Source organism: Amblyraja radiata, chromosome 2 (assembly GCF_010909765.2).
Source record: "Amblyraja radiata isolate CabotCenter1 chromosome 2, sAmbRad1.1.pri, whole genome shotgun sequence".
Classification (NCBI taxonomy): Eukaryota; Metazoa; Chordata; class Chondrichthyes; order Rajiformes; family Rajidae; genus Amblyraja; species Amblyraja radiata.
Window position 1 is genome coordinate 2,739,647 of NC_045957.1, and position 20,134 is coordinate 2,759,780.

At 46.4% G+C, this 20,134-nt stretch overlaps 1 protein-coding gene across 1 annotated transcript in view; it reads left to right on the forward strand.

The window, feature by feature from the left end:
• The first annotated feature begins 647 nt into the window (after positions 1–647).
• LOC116984372 overlaps positions 648–20,134 on the forward strand; it is a 131,466-nt gene continuing 111,979 nt past the window's right edge. Inside the window, exons 1-2 of the mRNA XM_033038533.1 lie at positions 648–947; positions 18,729–18,769. Coding sequence (XP_032894424.1) covers positions 788–947; positions 18,729–18,769 — 201 coding nt within the window. The 5' untranslated portion in view covers positions 648–787. The remainder of the gene's footprint in view (positions 948–18,728; positions 18,770–20,134) is intronic.

Here is a 20,134-nt window from a genome sequence, read left to right on the forward strand (position 1 = left end):
TTTTCGCACGACAGTCACTACCTGCCTGTCGCGTAAATTACGCCCAAATGGGACAGGCCCTTCAGGAACTTCGAGCTGTTCACTCTCTCCACCACTGACCCGTCAATGAAAAAGAGGTCTCCCTCGTCTAAAGTCAATAATCAGCTCAGCAGAGCAAGGTGCTGCTTGGAGCTCCGGAAAGGGTTAACTCTGCACTGTTCAAGGCCCTGCAGGCACTGGATAGGGTTAAGTCTACAGTGTTTAGGTCTATGCTGGAACACTGGACATGTTTAAATCCACACAGAACAAGGCGTTGTCTGGAGTTCTGGAAAGGGTTAATCCTGCACTGTGCAATGCCCTGCTTCACGCACTGAAAAGGGTTAACTCTTCACTGTTTAAGCCTTTGCTGCAGTTATGCAAAGTGTTAAATCCACAGAGCAAGGCATTGCCTGGAGCTCTGGAAAGGGTTAATTCTTCAGTTTAAGTCTCTGCTGCAGCAATTAAAAGGGTTAATCTTGTACTGTGCAAGGTCCTGCTTCACACACTGGTAAGGATTAAGTCTGCTCTGTGGCAGTTCTATAAAGGGTTAAGTCCACACAGAACAAGGCGTTGTCTGGAAATTTGGCTGCGTGTCCTTATATTCTTTCCAAATAATTCTGAGAATCAGCCTCCAATTGTCCACGTGGACCAGACCGATAACTGGAGCCGGTCTGACTGCCTCTTGCTGACAGGGCGGCAGGGAAGGGGTTAAGTGTGGTGGGCAGAGGAGCGTGGTGCTGGTGGGGTCCTGTCTTTGACGGAGCGGAGGATGTCTGCTGCTTTGACCGGCTCTGCCTTTGACTCGGGTTTGCTGCAGCTTCTCTGGGTATCGGGGCTGGTGTCTGTCACTCTCACCCTCTGGGTGATCTTCCTCTTCTGTGGCCTGGCCAAGTCTCACCAGGAACACCTCTGGATTAGCACCTGGACAGGTAAGGGCGAATACGGGGTTTTGTACAGAGGTCGAGCTGGCCTTAGCCCTGGGCTGCGCTGCGGGAGATCGATGGGGAGGGGGCAGATGCTGCACAGACTGTTGCATGAGCAAGGGCGGAGCTGGTAGCGAGAGGGGACCACACTCTGCTGAAGCCCCTCTCCCATACCAACTTCCACAGACACACCCATGACCCACGGCACTCTCCCCATAACAAAGCCACGCCGGGCTGGGTCCAAGCCACCACACCCACCCTCTGCAGCACCATCCCAGGCAATAGGACCAGAGAGAACGGTGAGAGGCACAGGCAGGAGACAGTCAGGGTGGAAAGGTCACAGAATGGTGGGCATAGCTTTAAGGTGAGACGGGCGAAGTTTAAAATATGTGTAATGCAAGTTTTTATACAGAGGGTAGTGGGTGCCTGGAACATGTCAGGGGTAGTGGTGGAGGCAGATACTGTAGTGGTGTTTAAGAGACTTTTAGATAAGCATATGGATATGGAGGGATATGTATTACAGACTGGCAGATGAGAATGGTTTAACTTGGCATCATGTTCGGCACAAACATTGTGGGCCATAGGGTCTGTTCCTGTGCTGTACTTATACTGCTGGGATCTGTACTGAGACCGTTGCTGTTTGTGGTTTATATCAATGACACATGAGAATGCACAAGGCATGATGAATAAGTTTGCAGATGGCACTTATTGTAGACAGCACAAATAGTTATCAAAAGGTACAGCAGGATCTTGATCAAGTGGGTTGAGGAATGGGTTAAGGGATTTTAACACAGATAAAGGAGTCATGTTTTTGGAGGTCCACCCAGAGTAGCACCTTCACAGTGAACGGTAGGGCTCTGGGGAGTGTTATGGTACTGAATACAGGTACAGAGTTCCCTGAAAGTGATGCCATAGATAGATAGGATGGCCAATAAGGCTTTTGGTACACTGGTCTTCATCAGTCAAGGTATTGATTATAGAAGGTATAGAAGATGGCGCATCGTGTTACTGTTATACAAGACATTGAGGAGTCGATATTTGGAGATTTGTCAAAGATAGACACTAAATGCTGGAGTAACTCAGCGGGACAGGCAGCATCTCTGGAGAGAAGGGGTGATGTTTCGAGTCGAGACCCTTCTTCAGACTGATGTCAGGGGAGAGGGAGATACATGGATAAGGATGTGTAAGGTGTGAAAATAGGACAAAGGGAATCCTGCTGAGTTACCCCAGCACTTTGTGTCTATATCCGGTTTAAACTCTTAAGGGATTGGACAGGCTAGATGTAGGAAAAATGTTCCCCATGTTGGGGGATTCCAGAACCAGGGGTCACAGTTTTTGAATAATGGGTAGGCTGTTTAGGACTGAGATGAGGAAAAACTTTTTCACCCAGAGAGTTATGAATCTATGGAATTCTCTGCCACAGAAGGCAGTGGAGGCCGATTCACTGGATGTTTTCAAGAGAGAGTTAGATTTAGCTCTTAGGGCTAAAGGATTCAAGGGATATGGAGAAAAAGCAGGAATGGGGTAATGATTTTAGATGATCAGCCATGATCATACCGAAGGGCCGAATAGCCTAGTCCTGCACCTATTTTTTTATTTTTTTTGTTTCCAAACCAGCATCTGCAGTTCCTTCCTACACATTTGGAGATTTGTGTTCAGTTTTGTGAACACCCTACTATAGGGAAGATGCCATTAAGTTGGAAAGAGTGCAGAGGAAATGTATGAGGATGTTGCCAGGTCTCAGGGGCCTGAACAATAGGGAGGTTAGATGAGTCAACTTGGTCGGCATGGATAAGTTGGACAGAAGGGCCTGTTTCCGTTCTGTGTGACTCACCAGTTCCATGTCTGAATAAATCAAGAAATATCCCAGTCCGGATAAAACCAGGCAACATGACCAGATACAAACCAGGAACATCCCACCCCGGGTAAAAACCAGGAACATCCCACCCGGGTAAAAACCAGGAACATCCCTGGTAAAAACCAGGTACATCCCTGGTAAAAACCAGGAACATCCCACCCCGGGTAAAAACCAGGAACATCCCTGGTAAAAACCAGGTACATCCCTGGTAAAAACCAGGAACATCCCACCCCGGGTAAAAACCAGGAACATCCCACCCCGGGTAAAAACCAGGAACATCCCTGGTAAAAACCAGGTACATCCCTGGTAAAAACCAGGAACATCCCACCCTGGGTAAAAACCAGGAACATCCCTGCTAAAAACCAGGAACATCCCACCCGGGTAAAAACCAGGAACATCCCACCCCGGGTAAAAACCAGGAACATCCCACCCCGGGTAAAAACCAGGAACATCCCACCCGGGTAAAAACCAGGAACATCCCACCCTGGATAAAAACCAGGAAGATCCCAGCCCGGGCAAAATGAGGTGACGTGAGCTCAGAGAGACAACGTGTCTGGTAAAAACTGCACACATGTCACAGCCCCGATAAAGGTTCAGGAAATAGCCCCACCCTCGGTAGAAATAGAAGCTGGTGCTCTCCAGATCCCTCTGGCAAGACCATGCAGGTCTATCTAAGTTTTAAAATGGGTCTGGATCATCCGGGGAAGTTGGCCGAGGAATGGCAATGAAACTTATCTCGGACAAGTGTGAGATGTGTATTTCGGTAAGTGAAACTGGGGCAGAATTTCCACAGTGAATGTTGGGCCCTGGGGAATGTTGTACAACTGAGAGACGGAGGGGTGGAGAACCTTTGGCGGGCTCGCGTTCATTGGTCAGAGTGTTGAATGTAGTAGTTGGGGCGTCGTTACAGTGAGATCACACAGAGTATTGTGTACACTTCTGGTTGCTCAGCTATAAGACAATAACAATTACATTCTCATTTGCTGTGACTTAACAGGCCCATTACTGCAATAACACAGATAAATATACAATAATCAATAATACAGTAAATTAATAATACAAGGTAACCTGTACAAAATAGTGCAAGCCAAAGTATGTAGTGCAATCTAAACAAAGTCTAAACACATTGGATCATTGATGAGGTAGGGTTGAGCTTCATGTTGTACAAGAGCCTGACAGTTGTTGGGAAGAAATTGTTCTTTAACCTGGTGGTCACTATTTTCAGGCTCCTGTACCTTCTCCCCGATGGTAGCAGTGAGATGAGCGTGTGGTACGGATGCTGTGGGTCTTTGATGATATTGGCTACCTTTTTGTGGAAGCACCTCCTATAGATCCCTTCGATGGTGGGAAGGTTAGTACTTGTGATGGACCGGGCAGTGTCCACCACTCTCTAGTCTCCTTCATTTCTGGGCATTTGAGTTGCTGAACCAGGCTATGATACAAGCAGTCAGCATGCTCTCAACCGTAGACCTCTAGAAGTTGGATAAAGTATTCAACAACATCTGAATCGCGTCAAACCTCTGGGGACGTAGGGGGTTTGGTGAGCTTTCTTTGTGATTCAATCAGTGTGGGCGTCAGAGACGTGCAGACTGCTGTGTGGTCTGTTTCTGGGAATCTACCTGAGCAGCTCCAGGGAAGCTGGCTCACGGTTCTGAGGAGGGTATTTGGTTGCTGTGGTAGTTATGTACTCAGCTGCTCACTCTCCCCCTCTGGGATGACAGATAGACCTGCGTACTGCCATCGGCAATGTTTGAGCCAGGTACAATAACAATATTTAAAACACACTGGGACAGGTCCATGTGGAGAGGGATGTTGTAGCGAGGACTTACGTCCGACTAGGGCGCCCAGTTCACGTCTGTACTGTGGTCCACCATTGCCCGCCTGTTGGGGACGCAGCTCCACCACACGACAGCGTACCATCCCCAGTCAAATGGGTTGGTGGAGCGGTTTCAGCGCTGTCTGAAGGCAACAGAAACATAGAAAATAGGTGCAGGAGTAGGCCATTCGGCCCTTCAAGCCTGCATCGCCATTCAATATGATCATGGCTGATCATCCAACTCAGTATCCTGTACCTGCCTTCTCTCCATACCCCCTGATCCCTTTAGCCACAAGGGCCACATCTAACTCCCTCTTAAATATAGCCAATGAACTGGCCTCGACTACCCTCTGTGGCAGAGAATTCCAGAGATTCACCACTCTCTGTGTGAAAAATGTTTTTCTCATCTCGGCCCTAAAAGACTTCCCCCTTATCCTTAAACTGTGACCCCTTGTTCTGGACTTCCCCAACATCGGGAACAATCTTCCTGCATCTAGCCTGTCCAACCCCTTAAGAATTTTGTACGTTTCTATAAGATCCCCCCTCAATCTTCTAAATTCCAGCGCCGGCCGGCCTGAAGGCTCGTCTCACAGGCCCTGTGTGGATGGATGAGATACCGTGGGTCCTGTTGAGGATTCGAACGGCTCCCGAGGAGGATCTGTCATCGTTCTCCGCGGAGTTGGTGTATGGTGCTTCGTTCACCGTCCCCGGGGAATTTGTCCCTCCTGCTGATGGGTCCCAGGTGCTGGTCTGTTTGCGAGAGAGGGTCGACACCCTGTCTCCCATCCCAACGTTGCATCATGGTGTGGCCCCTTCCCATGTGCCACCGCCACATGGTAGGCAAAACACAGCCAAGTGGGATTGGCTTAGATGGGGCATCATAGAAACATAGAAAATAGGTGCAGGAGTAGGCCATTCGGCCCTTCGAGCCTGCACCGCCATTCAATATGATCATGGCTGATCATCCAACTCAGTATCCTGTACCTGCCTTCTCTCCATATCCCCTGATCCCTTTAGCCACAAGGGTCACATCTAACTCCCTCTTAAATATAGCCAATGAACTGGCCTCAACTACCTTCTGTGGCAGAGAATTCCAGAGATTCACCACTCTCTGTGTGAAAAAAGTTTTTCTCATCTCAGTCCTAAAGGATTTCCCCCTTATCCTTAAGCTGTGACCCCTTGTCCTGGACTTCCCCAACATCAGGAACAATCTTCCTGCATCTAGCCTGTCCAACCCCTTAGGAATTTTGTAAGTTTCTATAAGATCCCCCCTCAATCTCCTGAATTCTAGCGAGTACAAGCCGAGTCTATCCAGTCTTTCTTCATATGAAAGTCCTGACATCCCAGGAATCAGTCTGGTGAACCTTCTCTGCACTCCCTCTATGGCAATAATGGTGGGCAGAAGGGCCTGTTTTAGTTCCGTGTGGATGGAGTGAGCTGGCGATGTATACATCTCCAGGGGCACAGGCTTCAGGAGGGCAGCATCTGCAGTGCTGAGGGAGGGACAGATCCCATGGTTTGTGGGACCTCCTGGCTGTGACCATGGCCACCTCAGTCAGTGCATTCTCACAGTAGTGGAGGCTGATCTCCATGGCTGGACAAAGGGCTGCACTGCCCAGCGTAGTCCAGCTGCTGCATAACTCAGCTCACTCCAAGCTCTCGGGAGCTGGGACCTCCACTGCAGGTGTCGGGGGCTCGGCGATGAGGGGCAGTTCCAGCCAAGCTGACCCCTCCTCCTCCTCCATATAATTCATTGGACCCTGGCCCCTCACAGAGTCACAGAGGCTCTTCAACCCAATTCGTCCATTCTGACCCCTTTACCCACATTTGCCCCATATCACTGAAACCTTTCCTATCCACGTACTTGTCCAAATGTCTTTTAAATGTTATTGTACCTGCCTCAACGACCTGCCTCTGGCACCTTCTTCCATATACCCACCTCCCTGTGCGAGAGGTCGCCCCTCAGATTCCAATTAAATAATTTCCCTCTCACCTAAACCTATGTCCCCTGGTTCATGATTCCCCTACACTGGGTAAAAGTGTGCATTCACCCCATCACACCCCATCATGGGTTTATACACCTCTATATGATCACCCCTCAGCCCCCTGTGCTCCAAGGAATGAAGTCCCAGCCTGCTCAATCTCTCCCTACAGACCGAAGAAGGGTTTCAATCTGAAATGTCATCTATCCATGTTCTCCAGAGATGCTGCCTGACTTGCTGAGTTACTCCAACTTTGTTCCTTTTTAATGTAAACCAGCTTCTGCAGTTCCTTGCCTCTCCCTTTAGCTCAGGCCTGTAAATCGTTGCAACATCCTGGTAAATCCTCTCTACATTCTCTCCATCTTAACAGAAAACCTGATCCGTCTCCCAGAATGTTTGCTGCCATATTCCACTGCATACAAACAGAAGGGTTTGCCGGGAGGGAGAATGTTTGCTGCCATATTCCACTGCATACAAACAGATGGGCTGTTCCCTCTCCTCTCCTCTCCTCGCCTCACTCTTACCTGCCAGCCAGATGTGTTCCCCATTGGAGGGCTGTTGTCTCAGGACTCCTGCAGAGGACTATCCTGTGCAACAATTTTCCAGGTTGGTTTGCAGGAGGATTTGGGATGAGGGATGAGTAAATGGCACAGGAATTATACAAGTGCTATGGGTCTGTCTCTGTGAGAAGACTCAGGATTATTAGTTGGAAACCCGAGGGGAACAGGTGCCCTGCACAGTTGAGCAAATTAGTGTTACCATGAAGAGAAATTAATACATCTTGAAAACCTGGCTACCATGTGATGATCCACACAGTCGGCACAGACATGGCGGGTGAAAGGGCCTGTTCCATCTTATTCCCCTGCTGTACAGTATATGCTGGGGTAGAGAATCAGGTATATGTTCTATGATGTGTTCTATGCTATAACCATTCTGTAGTGTACTTAGAAACATAGAAAATAGGTCCAGGAGGAGGCCATCCGGCCCTTCGAGCCAGCACTGCCATTCATTGTGATCATGGCTGATCGTCCCCAATCAATAACCCGTGCCTGCCTTCTCCTCATATCCCTTGATTCCACTAGCCCCTAGAGCTCTATCTAACTTTCTCTTAAATCCATCCAGTGATTTGGCCTCCACTGCCCTCTGTGGCAGGGAATTCCACAAATTCACAACTCTCTGGGTGAAAAAGTTTTTTCTCACCTCAGTCTTAAATGACCTCCCCTTTATTCTAAGACTGTGGCCCCTGGTTCTGGACTCGCCCAACATTGGGAACATTTTTCCTGCATCTAGCTTGTCCAGTCCTTTTATAATTTTATATGTTTCTAAAAGGACTGGACAAGCTTGTGTCCTTTGATCTATTTGTGTGTTTTTTGTTATGTTCTATGTTGTGTGTATTATGTTGTATGTTGTATGTATTATGTTGGTGTCCTATGTTGTACTATTTTATTCTGTCGTTTGCTCTGTGTTTAGTCTAGTTTAGTTTAGTGATACATCGCGGAAGCAGGCCCTTTCGGCCCACTGGGTCTGTGCCGACCAGTGACCCCTGCACATTAACACTATCCTATACCCACTAGACAATTTTTACATTTACCAAGCCAGTTAACCTGTATACCTGTACGTCTTAGGAGTTGTATGTTCCATGCCTGTATTCTTTGTACATTCTTTGTTGTATGCTCGATGTTGTATGTACTATGTTGTGTGTTCTGTGTTACATGTTCCATCCCCTGGTTTTGAAAGAGGCGGCTCTAGAGGTAGTGAACTCTAGTGGTCATCATCTCGCTAAATTATTTTGATTCCAAGAGGTGCAGAGGCAATGAATCTGGTCAGGTCAGAACATCAGGTGTGGGGAGGCCATTCAGCCCCTCTGCACTGTTGTATCTCGGCACTATCCTGCACCATCCCCATGCCCTGGCTCCCTTGCATCCTAAAGGAACATTAGTCAGCCTCCACTGCCCTCGGTGGTCTGTACCCTGCTGTACCTAATGACAACCTTCCTCACTCTACACAACTACATCCTGCCACCTGTGAACTCAATAATCAGTCCAAGAATGCAGCAAAGATCATGAGAGTCCCAGACCACCCTGGCCACGCTCTCATCTCACTGCCACCAAAGGGAAGGTGGTGCACGAACCTGAAACCTCCAGGTTCAGTTTCTTCCCAGCAACCATCAGATTCTTGAGCCGCCCTGCACAACACAAGCCACAACCCTTCTTCAGCACAGAAGATAGACGCAAAATGCTGGAGTAACTCAGCGGGACCAGCATCATCTCTGGATTGAAGGAACGGGTGACGTTTTGGGTAGGGACTCTTCTTCAGGCTCTGATGTCTGAAGAAGGATCTCCACCTGAAACGTCACCCATTCCTTCTCTCCAGAGATGCTGCCTGTCCCGCTGAGTTACTCCAGCATTTTGTGTCCATGTTCGGTGTAAACCAACAACTGCAGTTCCTTCCTAACCACTTCGTCAGCACAGAACCACTACAGACTTTGCACTCGATGTACTTTATTTCTGTACTATTATGGTCTGGTTGATTTAAAATAACAGATAATTTATTGTATATTTATTCGCTGTTGTCATTGCATCTAATGTGCCTTCAGCAAGACTTTCTGGCTTATATCCAGTGCATTAGACAACTAAACACTCTTGAATCTCTTAACCTACATTGTTGCTTAAACAATTTACATATATTACAAATTGAGGTGCCCATCCCAACCAATTCCTCAGCACAAGAAAAGAGAAGGTGGATGAGCACGAGGAAGAGAATTAAATATAGAGTGCAGGGCAACCCAATGGCCGTACCTCTTCAAAACAGGAACACCTTCGTGGAGTTGTGGGTGTGGACAACACATCAAGGTTCCTGTAGCAGGCAGGGCTGCGACACCAACCCTGGCTCTGAGGCTCAACAGGGAAGAGTGACGTCAAGCAGGGCAATAGTGGTGGGCGACTCGATAATTAGTGGTACAGACATAGATTCTGCGGCAGCAGTCGAGACTCCAGGATGGTGTGTTGCCTCCCTGGTTTAGTTTAGAGATACAGCAGGGAAACAGGCCCTTCGGCCCACCGGGTCCGCGCTGACCAGCGATCCCCGCACATTAACACTATCCTACTCCCACTAGGGACATTTTTTTACATTTATCAAGCCAATTAACCTACAAACCTGTATGTCTTTGGAGTGTGGGAGGAAACCGAAGATCTCAGAGAAAACTGACGCAGATCACGGGGAGAACGTACAAACTCCGTACAGACAGCACCCGTAATCGGGATGGAACCCAGGTCTCCGGCACTGTATTCGCTGTAAGGCAACAACTCTCCCACTGCGCCACCGTGACTGGGTCCAGGACGTCTCGGAGCAGCTGCATGACATCCTCAAGAGTGAGGGGGGAGCAGCCGAAAGTTGTTGTGCATGTTGGCACAAACGATATAGGTCGGAAGAGGAAGGAGATTCTGTAACATGAGTACAGGGAATTAGGTAAATGAATGAAAAGCAGGACCTCCAGGGTAGTGATCTCAGGATTGCTTTCAGTACCTCGTGCTAGTGAGGGTAAGAACAGGATGATAGGTGAGATGAATGTGTGGCTGAGGAGTTGGTGCAGGGGGCAGGGATTTAGATTTCTGGACCATTGGGATCTCTTCTGGGGCAGGAGTGACCTGTACAAAAGGATGGGTTGCACCGTAACAGGAGGGGGACCAATATCCTGGCGGGCAGGTTCGCTGATGCTATGCGGGTGGGTTTAAACTAGATTGGCAGGGGGGTGGGATCTCTAACTGGACAGAGGCAGGTGAGAGGTTCGACGTTGGTATGAAGGGTGATGAGAGCAAGTAAAGTGAATGCAATGGGCAGAAGAAAGGCAGAGAGCAAGGAAGGGAGGTGGTTTTAACTGCACATATTTTAATTCCAAGGGGCCTGATGGGTAAGACTTGGGTAAGGATGAGAGGTGACATTACGGACGGTTCGTCCAATGAGACTATATGGGTGGAGCTGAGGAATAAGAAAGGGATGATCACCTTGTTGGGGGTGGCAATATTGACTGGGAAAATCATAATGTGAAAGGTTTAGATGGGGTGCAATTTCTCAAAGGTGTTTAGGAGAGTTTCTCCAGCAATATGCAGAGGACCCCACATGTGAGAGGGCAACACTTGATCTAGTCTTGGGAAATTGGGAAGAGCAAGTGAATGAAGTACTCGTGGAGGAGTCTTTTGGGACTAGTGACCACTGTTTGATTAGGTTTAAGATAGTTATGGATAGGGGCAGAGAGGGTCCATGTGTTAAAATGTTAAATTGGGGTAAGGCCAACTTTGAAGGTATAAGAGAAGGTCTCGCTCAAGTTGACTGGAGCAGGTTATTTGAGGGGAAAGGAACATCAGCCAAGTGGGATGGTTTTAAAAGTGTGCTGACAAAAGCTCAGGATATGTACGCCCTTGTTTGACTGATGAGGGAAATTGAGGCTCTGGTCAAGAATAAGGGCACATGAGACAGGTACAGGCAGCTGGGACCAAGTGTATCCCTGGAGAAGTTTCGGGAACTAAGGAGCAAACCAAAAAAGGAAATCAGAAGGGCAAAAAGGGCCAGGAGACAGCTCTGGCAGATAGCATTAAAGACAATCGCAAGAGAATTTCTAAATACATAAGGAGGAAAAGGGTAGCTAGAGAGAGAGAGTGGGACCCCTCAGGAATCTAAGCGGTCACCTCTGTGTGGAGCCACAGGAGATGGGAAATGTTCAAAGTAAAGTCTATAGTATGATTTGATGGCATAGCACAATATCTCATGACAATAAGCCAATAACCAGACCAATACAATGATGTCCAATAGTAACCTCTCATTCTAATTCTAGCAAATATCTTCACCACAACAATTTCTTTCTCCCACCTTCCCTAAACCATGGGCTCATATTTGCTCTCCACCCCTACATGGGAACAATTCCAGAATGTAGTTTTAGAAAAGAAAAAACCAGACCAGTGCTGGGACCTCTGTTGTTTGTGGCATATACAGTGCAACAAACTACAGCACAGGAACAGGTCCTTCAGCCACAATGAGTGTGCTGAACATAATGATCAGGAAGGAAATTGCAGGTGAGCTGATCAGTACGTTTGCTGACGACACTAAAATATATGGAATTGTGGATATTGGTATTGGCTTGCATATTATCCAGTCAAATCACACCAGTGCATTAAAGTCACAAACGAGTACAACAGGTAGTGCAAATACCCAAGTATAGAGTGTAGGTTTAGGTTTATTATTGTCATGTGTACCGAGGTGTGGTAAAAAGCTTTTTTTTCAGCATGCTACCCAATTAAATCAGATAATACGATCCATAAAAACAATCAAGCTAAACTCAAGTACAGTGGGTAGAGCAATGGAGCAAAGATACAGAGTGCAGAATATTAGTTCTCAGCATTCCAGTTACACAGAAAGTGCAGGTGAAGAAAGTGCAATAGCACCAATGAAGTAGGTTGAGAGATCTATCTTATGAGAGGACCTTTTATAGTCTGATAACAGCGTTTCTTGAATCTGGTGACACGTGCTAAGAAATTTCAGATGGTTTAATCTGAACAAGTGGTAGGTGATGAATTTTAGGCCATCATACAATACAACAATACAATCAGTTTTATTCGTCTCATAGAGCTGGAAGCAGCAATCAGTAGACTTAAGGCTAGTAAATCACCAGGCAGCGATGGGCTTCCACCAGAATAGTACAAGGCCTTTAAGAAAGAGCTAACACCTCTGCTCCTGTCTTGCTTTAACTGGACCCTTAAAGAGGGCAGGGCTCCCCCATCATGGAAGGAAGCAATTATTACCATTTTACCCAAAGAGCAATGTAAACATTTCAGGCCATTCTCAATTTTAAATGTAGACTACAAGCTATTTACCTCAATCATTTGTAAAAGACTCGAGACTTTTGTACCAGATCTGATTAATGAAGACCAAACTGGATTTATTCGGGGGCATCAAACACAGGATAATATTAGAAGAACCCTCCACATTGTGGATAATGCTAAAAAAAAGGATACAAATATGGTCCTGGTCAGTGTAGATGCAGAAAAAGCCTTTGATAGTGTTAGTTGGGTATTTTTATATGAAGTACTGAGGAGATTTGGTTTCAATGAAGATGCAATTCGGTGTATTAAAACAATATATTAGGAGCCTACAGCTAGGATTAAGGTGAATGGAAACATATCAAAAAGGATCCAGTTAGAGAGGGACACAAGGCAAGGATGCTGTCTTTCTCCTACTCTCTTAGTTTTGTATATCGAACCCTTAGCACAAGCAATAAGGCAGAGAGAAGACCTGCAGGGGGTTTAAATAGGGGGGAAAGAACATATAATTGGTCTTTTCGCCGATGATATCATTATTTTTCTTGAACGACCAGATATATGTCTCCCAAATCTAATGAACCTATTTGAAACATATGGATACTACTCAGGGTATAAACTGAATATAACAAAAACACAAATTCTTTCCCAACAAATCAGAGATGCATATAATCTGAAATGGAACTCTAAAATGATGCAGTATCTTGGTGTAACTATAACCAAAACACTTTCCAACTTGTTTGAAACTAATTATAACAAAATTGAAGAAAACATCAAAAAGGATGTTGAGAGGTGATCGACCCTTCCTCTAGACTTCAGTGGCAGAATACAAACGGTAAAAATGAATATCCTACCTAAACTACTATATTTATTCCAATCTCTCCCAATTAATGTCCCCCGAGATAAATTCATAGCCTGGGATAAAATGATCTCTAGATTCATTTGGAATAGCAAAACACCAAGAATAAAACTAACAACACTTCAACTGCCGAAAAGCAAGGGTGGAATGGCTTTACCAAATCTGAGGAAATACTTTTATGCAGCTCAACTCAGACCTCTGGCTTGTTGGTGTAGACCTGATTATGAATCTCGATGGAAAGAAATGGAAAGGGAGATACAGGGTTACCAGACCCAGATTTTGGTGGGAGACAAATATCTGAGAGAGGCTTTGAGACATGCTATGGATCCAATAGTAGCATTTACGTTAGAAATATGGAATGTTATAGTGGAAAAATACAAATTAAAAAGAGGGGTTCACGCATTGATGTGGTTCGCATATGACTCAAAGTTTAAGCCAGGGGTGTATGATTCAAAATTCAAAGAATGGGCACAAAAAGGCATAACGGCAATGTATAGTTTCATAAAATGGCGAGTTTATGAGCTTCCAAGATTTTAAGTCAAAGTATGGTCTCGAAAACAAAGATTGTTTTAGATACTTGCAATTAAGAGACTACTTTACAAGAGATAGGCCAGAACTAGATGAAACTTCAAATAATGTGATCAAGGTGATTGTGGATGCATACAAACAGAAGGGGTCTCGGGTCATCTCTGCTTTCTACCAAGCTCTGGTGGGAAGCGGGGGAGCATCAACGCTCTACATAAAAACAAAATGGGAAGCAGAATTAAAGATTCAAATAACAGAAGAACAATGGTATCAAATGTGTGAAACACAATGTTCATCCACAAGCTCACTAGTATGGAGAGAATTTTGCTGGAAGAATCTATCTAGCTTTTTTATAACACCCAATATAAAAAGCAGACAACTTGCTGTCCAACAACACTGTTGGAGGCTGTGTGGGAGTACGGAGGCAGACCACTCGCATATTTTCTGGAACTGTGTAAAGATAAGGCCATACTAGGAAAATGTTAATGCAGCTGTAAATAATATCTTGGGTTATAAAATCCCAAATACCTGCCCTGTGATGTATCTGGGGCGTATTAAAGATATTGTAAAAATAGAAGATATATATTTGATTCAAGTTTTGCTTGCAGCAAGTAAGAAGGCCATTACCAGGCAGTGGCTTAATGAAACAAGTCCAAAACAGGAACAGTGGTTAGAAATTGTGCGAGACATCTTTAATATGGAGAAATTGACATATTCCTTGAGAGTCAAGAATTCATTTGAGAAGATCTGGGAAAAATGGACCGTTTATTTGAGCCATGACACCAATTAGATAAATGCCGAGCTAGATATGGGAAGATGGTGTTATATAGAACTAGATGGTATGTTTGTATGAATATTGAATTATCTCCAGATAACTAATCAATGTAATGTTTTTTCTTTTTTTAATTTGGTAAGTGAACCACACGGTCTTATTCCAAATTTTTTTTTTATTTACTTCTTTTTTTCCCCCTATCTACTTATTTTTTTGTTTTGATTGCTGTTTTTCTTACTTTGTTTTATTTATGGTGATGGTGTTGCACTGTTTTGTATATATCTCTGAAAAATCAATAAAAATGTAAGTGAAAAAAAAAAGAATTTTAGGCCATCAAATGTACGAGACAACTATGCAGAAAAATGTTAAGACCTTGAAGACAATTGGTGTTCAGAGAGATCTTCGGTTACAAATCCCTGTAAATGGCAAAACAAGTGCACAGAGTGGTACAGAAAGCATTTGGTATGCTTGCCTTCATCGTTCAGGGCATTGAGTGTCAGGTAATCATGTTGCAGCTTTATAAAACTTTGGTTAGATTGCTTTTAGAGTATTGTATGTAGTTATGGCCCTCCAATTACAGGAAGGATGTGGAGGCTTTGGAGAGGGTGCAGAGGAGATTTAAGGGCCTGTCCCACTTGGCAAATTTTTCGGCGATTGCCGGCATCATTGACTAACGTCACTGCTGGATTTTGAAATGTTCAAAATCATTTGGTGACACTGATATGACGCCGGCAGTTGCCGAACAAATCGCCAAGTGGGACAGGCCCTTTACCAGAATGATGTCTAGATTAGAGGGTGTTAGCTTTAAGGAGAGATAAGACAAACATGTATTGTTTTGTCTCGAGCGTCAGAGTTTGATGGCAAACCTGATGAAATTTAATTAAAATGATGTGAAGCGTAGATAAGGCAAAATATTATTCTCAGGATGGAAATGTCAGAGAATAGATGAAAGGGGCAAAGTTCAAAGGAGATGTGCAGGTCAAGTTTTTTTACATTGAGAGTGGTGGGTGCTTGGAACATGCTGCCAAGGGTGGTGGTGGAGGTAGATATGATAATGATGCTTAAGAGGTTTTTAGCAAGGCACATAGATATTGTGGATGTGGTGTATCTGGACTTCCAGAAGGCTTTCGACAAGGTTCCACATAAGAGATTAGTATACAAACTTAAAGCACACGGCATTGGGGGTTCAGTATTGATGTGGATAGAGAACTGGCTGGCAAACAGGAAGCAAAGAGTAGGAGTAAACGGGTCCTTTTCACAATGGCGGGCAGTGACTAGTGGGGTACCGCAAGGCTCAGTGCTGTATGAGCTGTATAGACCCCAGCTATTTACAATATATATTAATGATCTGGATGAGGGAACTGAAGGCAATATCTCCAAGTTTGCGGATGACACTAAGCTGGGGGGCAGTGTTAGCTGTGAGGAGGATGCTAGGAGACTGCAAGGTGACTTGGATAGGCTGGGTGAGTGGGCAAATGTTTGGCAGATGCAGTATAATGTGGATAAATGTGAGGTTATCCATTTTGGTGGCAAAAACAGGAAAGCAGACTATTATCTAAATGGTGGCCGACTAGGAAAAGGGGAGATGCAGCGAGACCTGGGTGTCATGGTACACTAGTCATTGAAAGTAGGCATGCAGGTGCAGCAGGCAGTGAAGAAAGCGAATGGTATGTTAGCTTTCATAGCAAAAGGATTTGAGTATAGGAGCAGGGAGGTTCTACTGCAGTTGTACAGGGTCTTGGTGAGACCACACCTAGAGTATTGCGTACAGTTTTGGTCTCCAAATCTGAGGAAGGACATTATTGCCATAGAGGGAGTGCAGAGAAGGTTCACCAGACTGATTCCTGGGATGTCAGGACTGTCTTATGAAGAAAGACTGGATAGACTTGGTTTATACTCTCTAGAATTTAGGAGATTGAGAGGGGATCTTATAGAAACTTATAAAATTCTTAAGGGGTTGGATAGACTAGATGCAGGAAGATTGCTCCCGATGTTGGGGAAGTCCAGGACAAGGGGTCACAGCTTAAGGATAAGGGGGAAATCCTTTAAAACCGAGATGAGAAGAACTTTTTTCACACAGAGAGTGGTGAATCTCTGGAACTCTCTGCCACAGAGGGTAGTCGAGGGCAGTTCATTGGCTATATTTAAGAGGGAGTTAGATGTGGCCCTTGTGGCTAAGGGGATCAGAGGGTATGGAGAGAAGGCAGGTACGGGATACTGAGTTGGATGATCAGCCATGATCATATTGAATGGCGGTGCAGGCTCGAAGGGCCGAATGGCCTACTCCTGCACCTAATTTCTATGTTTCTATGATATGTAGGGAATGGGGGCAAATGGAGGTTACTTGGCAACATGGCACCTCCGTGGAACAAAGATGGACCGGCAAGAAGAGAGACATTGGTTTGCTGGTTGACCCGCCCGTCCAGGGAAGGCGGTGGCTAGTGGCCCGCCTGGGGCTCGCCTGGAACGGGCACCACTCAGACCTAGAGCATGGACTGGACTTTGAAAATGGCGCCAAAGCTTCTTGCATGCAGGATCAGTGGACGATTTCTGTACAATTTGCTAATCGGGGATGTGCTTGGGTTTGGCATTGGGTACTGGACTGTTTGTAAGGAAATAACTTCATTGTGCGTTTATACTTTGCACATGTGGCCATAAAAGCACCATTCAACCATTAAACCACATTCAGCTCAGTGAAGTTATGTCCTGTGCTGTAGTGTTCTGGGTTGTACTTAAACCCAAACTCACTAGCAGGACAGGGACAGCACAGATTTTAATTGAAGGTTTCAGTCTTTCTTTGAATTAAATTAAAAAATAATGAGTGTAAATAAGGGGGTTGGTTGGTTGAGTGGAACTCCCCCTGCATCTGAAACCCATTAGTGGGAAGCAGCAGTGGTGGTATCCTGCGAAGCAAGGAGGATGTGGTGATGGGGGGAAGGGGAGAGGGGAGGGAAGGGAGAAAGAGGGGAGGGAAGGGAGAAAGAGGAGTGCAGGGATTTACCAATACTCGAGGGCCCGAGTTATAGGGAGAAGTTGGGCAGGTTAGAACTTTATTTGTTGATGAAGAAGGCTGAGGGAATACACAGGGGAAGAATGCACAGTATTTTACCCAGAGTTGGAGAATCAAGAACTGGAGTACATAGGTTTATGGTGAGAGAGGAAAAATAAATAGGAACTTGTTTGGGAGTATTGTGTGTAGTTTTAGGGCCATACAGCATGGAAACAGACCATTCAGCCCAACTCATTCATGTAGACCAAAGAGCTTACTGAACTAGTCCCATTTGCCTGCGCCTGGCCCATGTTTCCCAAGCCTTTCCTATCAACGTACTTGTCCAAATGTCATTACATGTTGTTATTGTACATGCCTTAACTATCTCCCTTGGCAGCTTGTTCCATATACCCATCACCCTGTGAAAAGGTTGCCCCTTAGGTTCCTCATAGTGTCCTTTGTCCCAACTTTGCCCACACCGACCAACATGTCCCATCTACACTAGTCCTGCCTGCCTGCGTTTAGCCCATGTCCCTCTAAACCGGTCCTATCCATGTACCTGTCTAACCGTTTCCTGCACTCCAAGGAATAAAGTTGCAGAATAAAGGACAAGTTTGGTGCTACATGACTCAATGCTCTCTTGCCATGATAAACCTCTGCTTCAAATGGAGCTCCATGCTTGTGAGGGCCACGAGATGGTAGAGATGTGAAGGTTTGCAAGAGTGCAGGTAGATTCAGTATGGATGGATACGTGGACAGATTGAGAAGCTGGGGTTGTTCTTGGGCCAGGGAGGTCACCCGAGGAGCTGACAAATTGATTTAATATCAGGACTAGTTGAGGACTGTTCCCGTTGGTGTAGGGGTGAAGGGCCAGGTGTCATGAATGAAGGGGATTGATGAAGAACTATAAGCTGGATGAATGAGAATTCTTTCTAGAGCGAATAGTTGAATCTGGAATTCACGACTCGTAGATTCACTGGAGCGTTTACAAAGGAGCTGGATAAATGTCTGGGAAGAGGGAATTTGCGTGGTTGTGCGGAGAGGGGGCGGGGAGGGGCAAGTGTGACCTGTGGAGTGGGATGCTCTGTCACTGAGCTACGAAGGACTCAATGGGCTGAATGTCAGTCCCTGCACAGTGACATGCTGGGGTTCTGAAGGTCTTCTTTTGCTTTACAGGGTCAGTGGTGAAAAGAGCGAAGAGCAAGAGGGAATCTGAGGTAAGGGTCCTCCTGCTGCGGGACATGGGGACTGAGCTGGGATGGTTCCACCCCCCCCCCCCCTCCCCCACCCTCTCGCTTCCTGACCAGATCAAGCAACGCCCCCCCGAAACACAGCTGCCAGACCACCGCTGCCCCCCACCACCGAGACGCCTTGTTACTGGGCTGGCAGGGGTTCACTGGGGGAGAGGTGTTGGAGGCTGTCGTCTGCTGAGGGTGGGGTGGCCCAGGACAAACGGAGAGCTGAGGAAGGGGTGATGGAGGACGAGGAGATGGTGTGGGAGATGTGGGCCAGAGAAGGGGAATTTGTTTGTCTCTTTGATGATGGACATTTATCGTCATCAGTGGGGAGCAGTTCAAACATTCCGTGAGTCTGGAGTAGAGTTGCCAACTGTCCTGTATTAGCTGGGACATCCCGTATATTGGGCTAAATTGATTTGTCCCGTACGGGACCGCCCTTGTCCCGTATTTGACTGCTACTATTCAGGTCGAGGGGACTGTCAGGTCAGAGCGCTGCGTCTGGCCCCGCCTCACCTGTCCCGACGTAGTGCAGCCCATGGAGTGCAGCAGCAGCAGCAGTGCCTCGCCCGTGACCCCGTCGGTCGGTAGCCCGGCCAGCTGTCCGACCTTCGCTTACCGCCGACACCACCACCCCTCCTTCTCATGGCCAAGTTAGATGGGGTGCCAGACATTTCGCGCGACGTCGCGTGGGCCAAACCTCCTCAGTTGGCCCGCTGGCTGGGCTTTGTGTGCAGTCCAGCACCAGGGCCAACTCATCATTCACCCAGCCACGGCCGAGTCGGGAATTACTCCCGTATTTTGACCTTTTGTCCTTATTTGGGAGTGAGAAAGTTGGCAACCCTAGTCTGGAGTCAGATGTCGGCCCGGCCAGGTCAGCAGGGGCATTCCAGAGAATGGAAAATGCCTGTGCAGGAAGAGTGGGAGCGGGATAAACAGAGCGAGGTGGCCTTCCGGAGGGGATACGTCTCCGTCTGAGTCAGAGGGGGTACATTTCCATATCTGTGACCCCTGATAACCTAAATTAACAGCAGATGAACTGGTGAATAAGGCATTGAGAAGCTTGCTTTCTTTGGCCTGGTCTTAGGTTAGTCTGTGGTACAACTTTACAAACATTGATGAGACCACAACAGGAGTACTGTGTGCGGTTCTGGAACATGGCACGGGAACAGGCTTTTCAGACCACCATGCCTGTGTCAACCGTGTTGCTAAATTAAACTAATCCCATCGGCCTGCTTGTGCTCTAAATCCCTCCATTTTCTGCCTGTCAATGGGTCTTAAACTTTGCTATTGTATCTGTTTCCGTCACCACCCCTTGTATCTAATACCCTCTTATCCAGGCAGTGT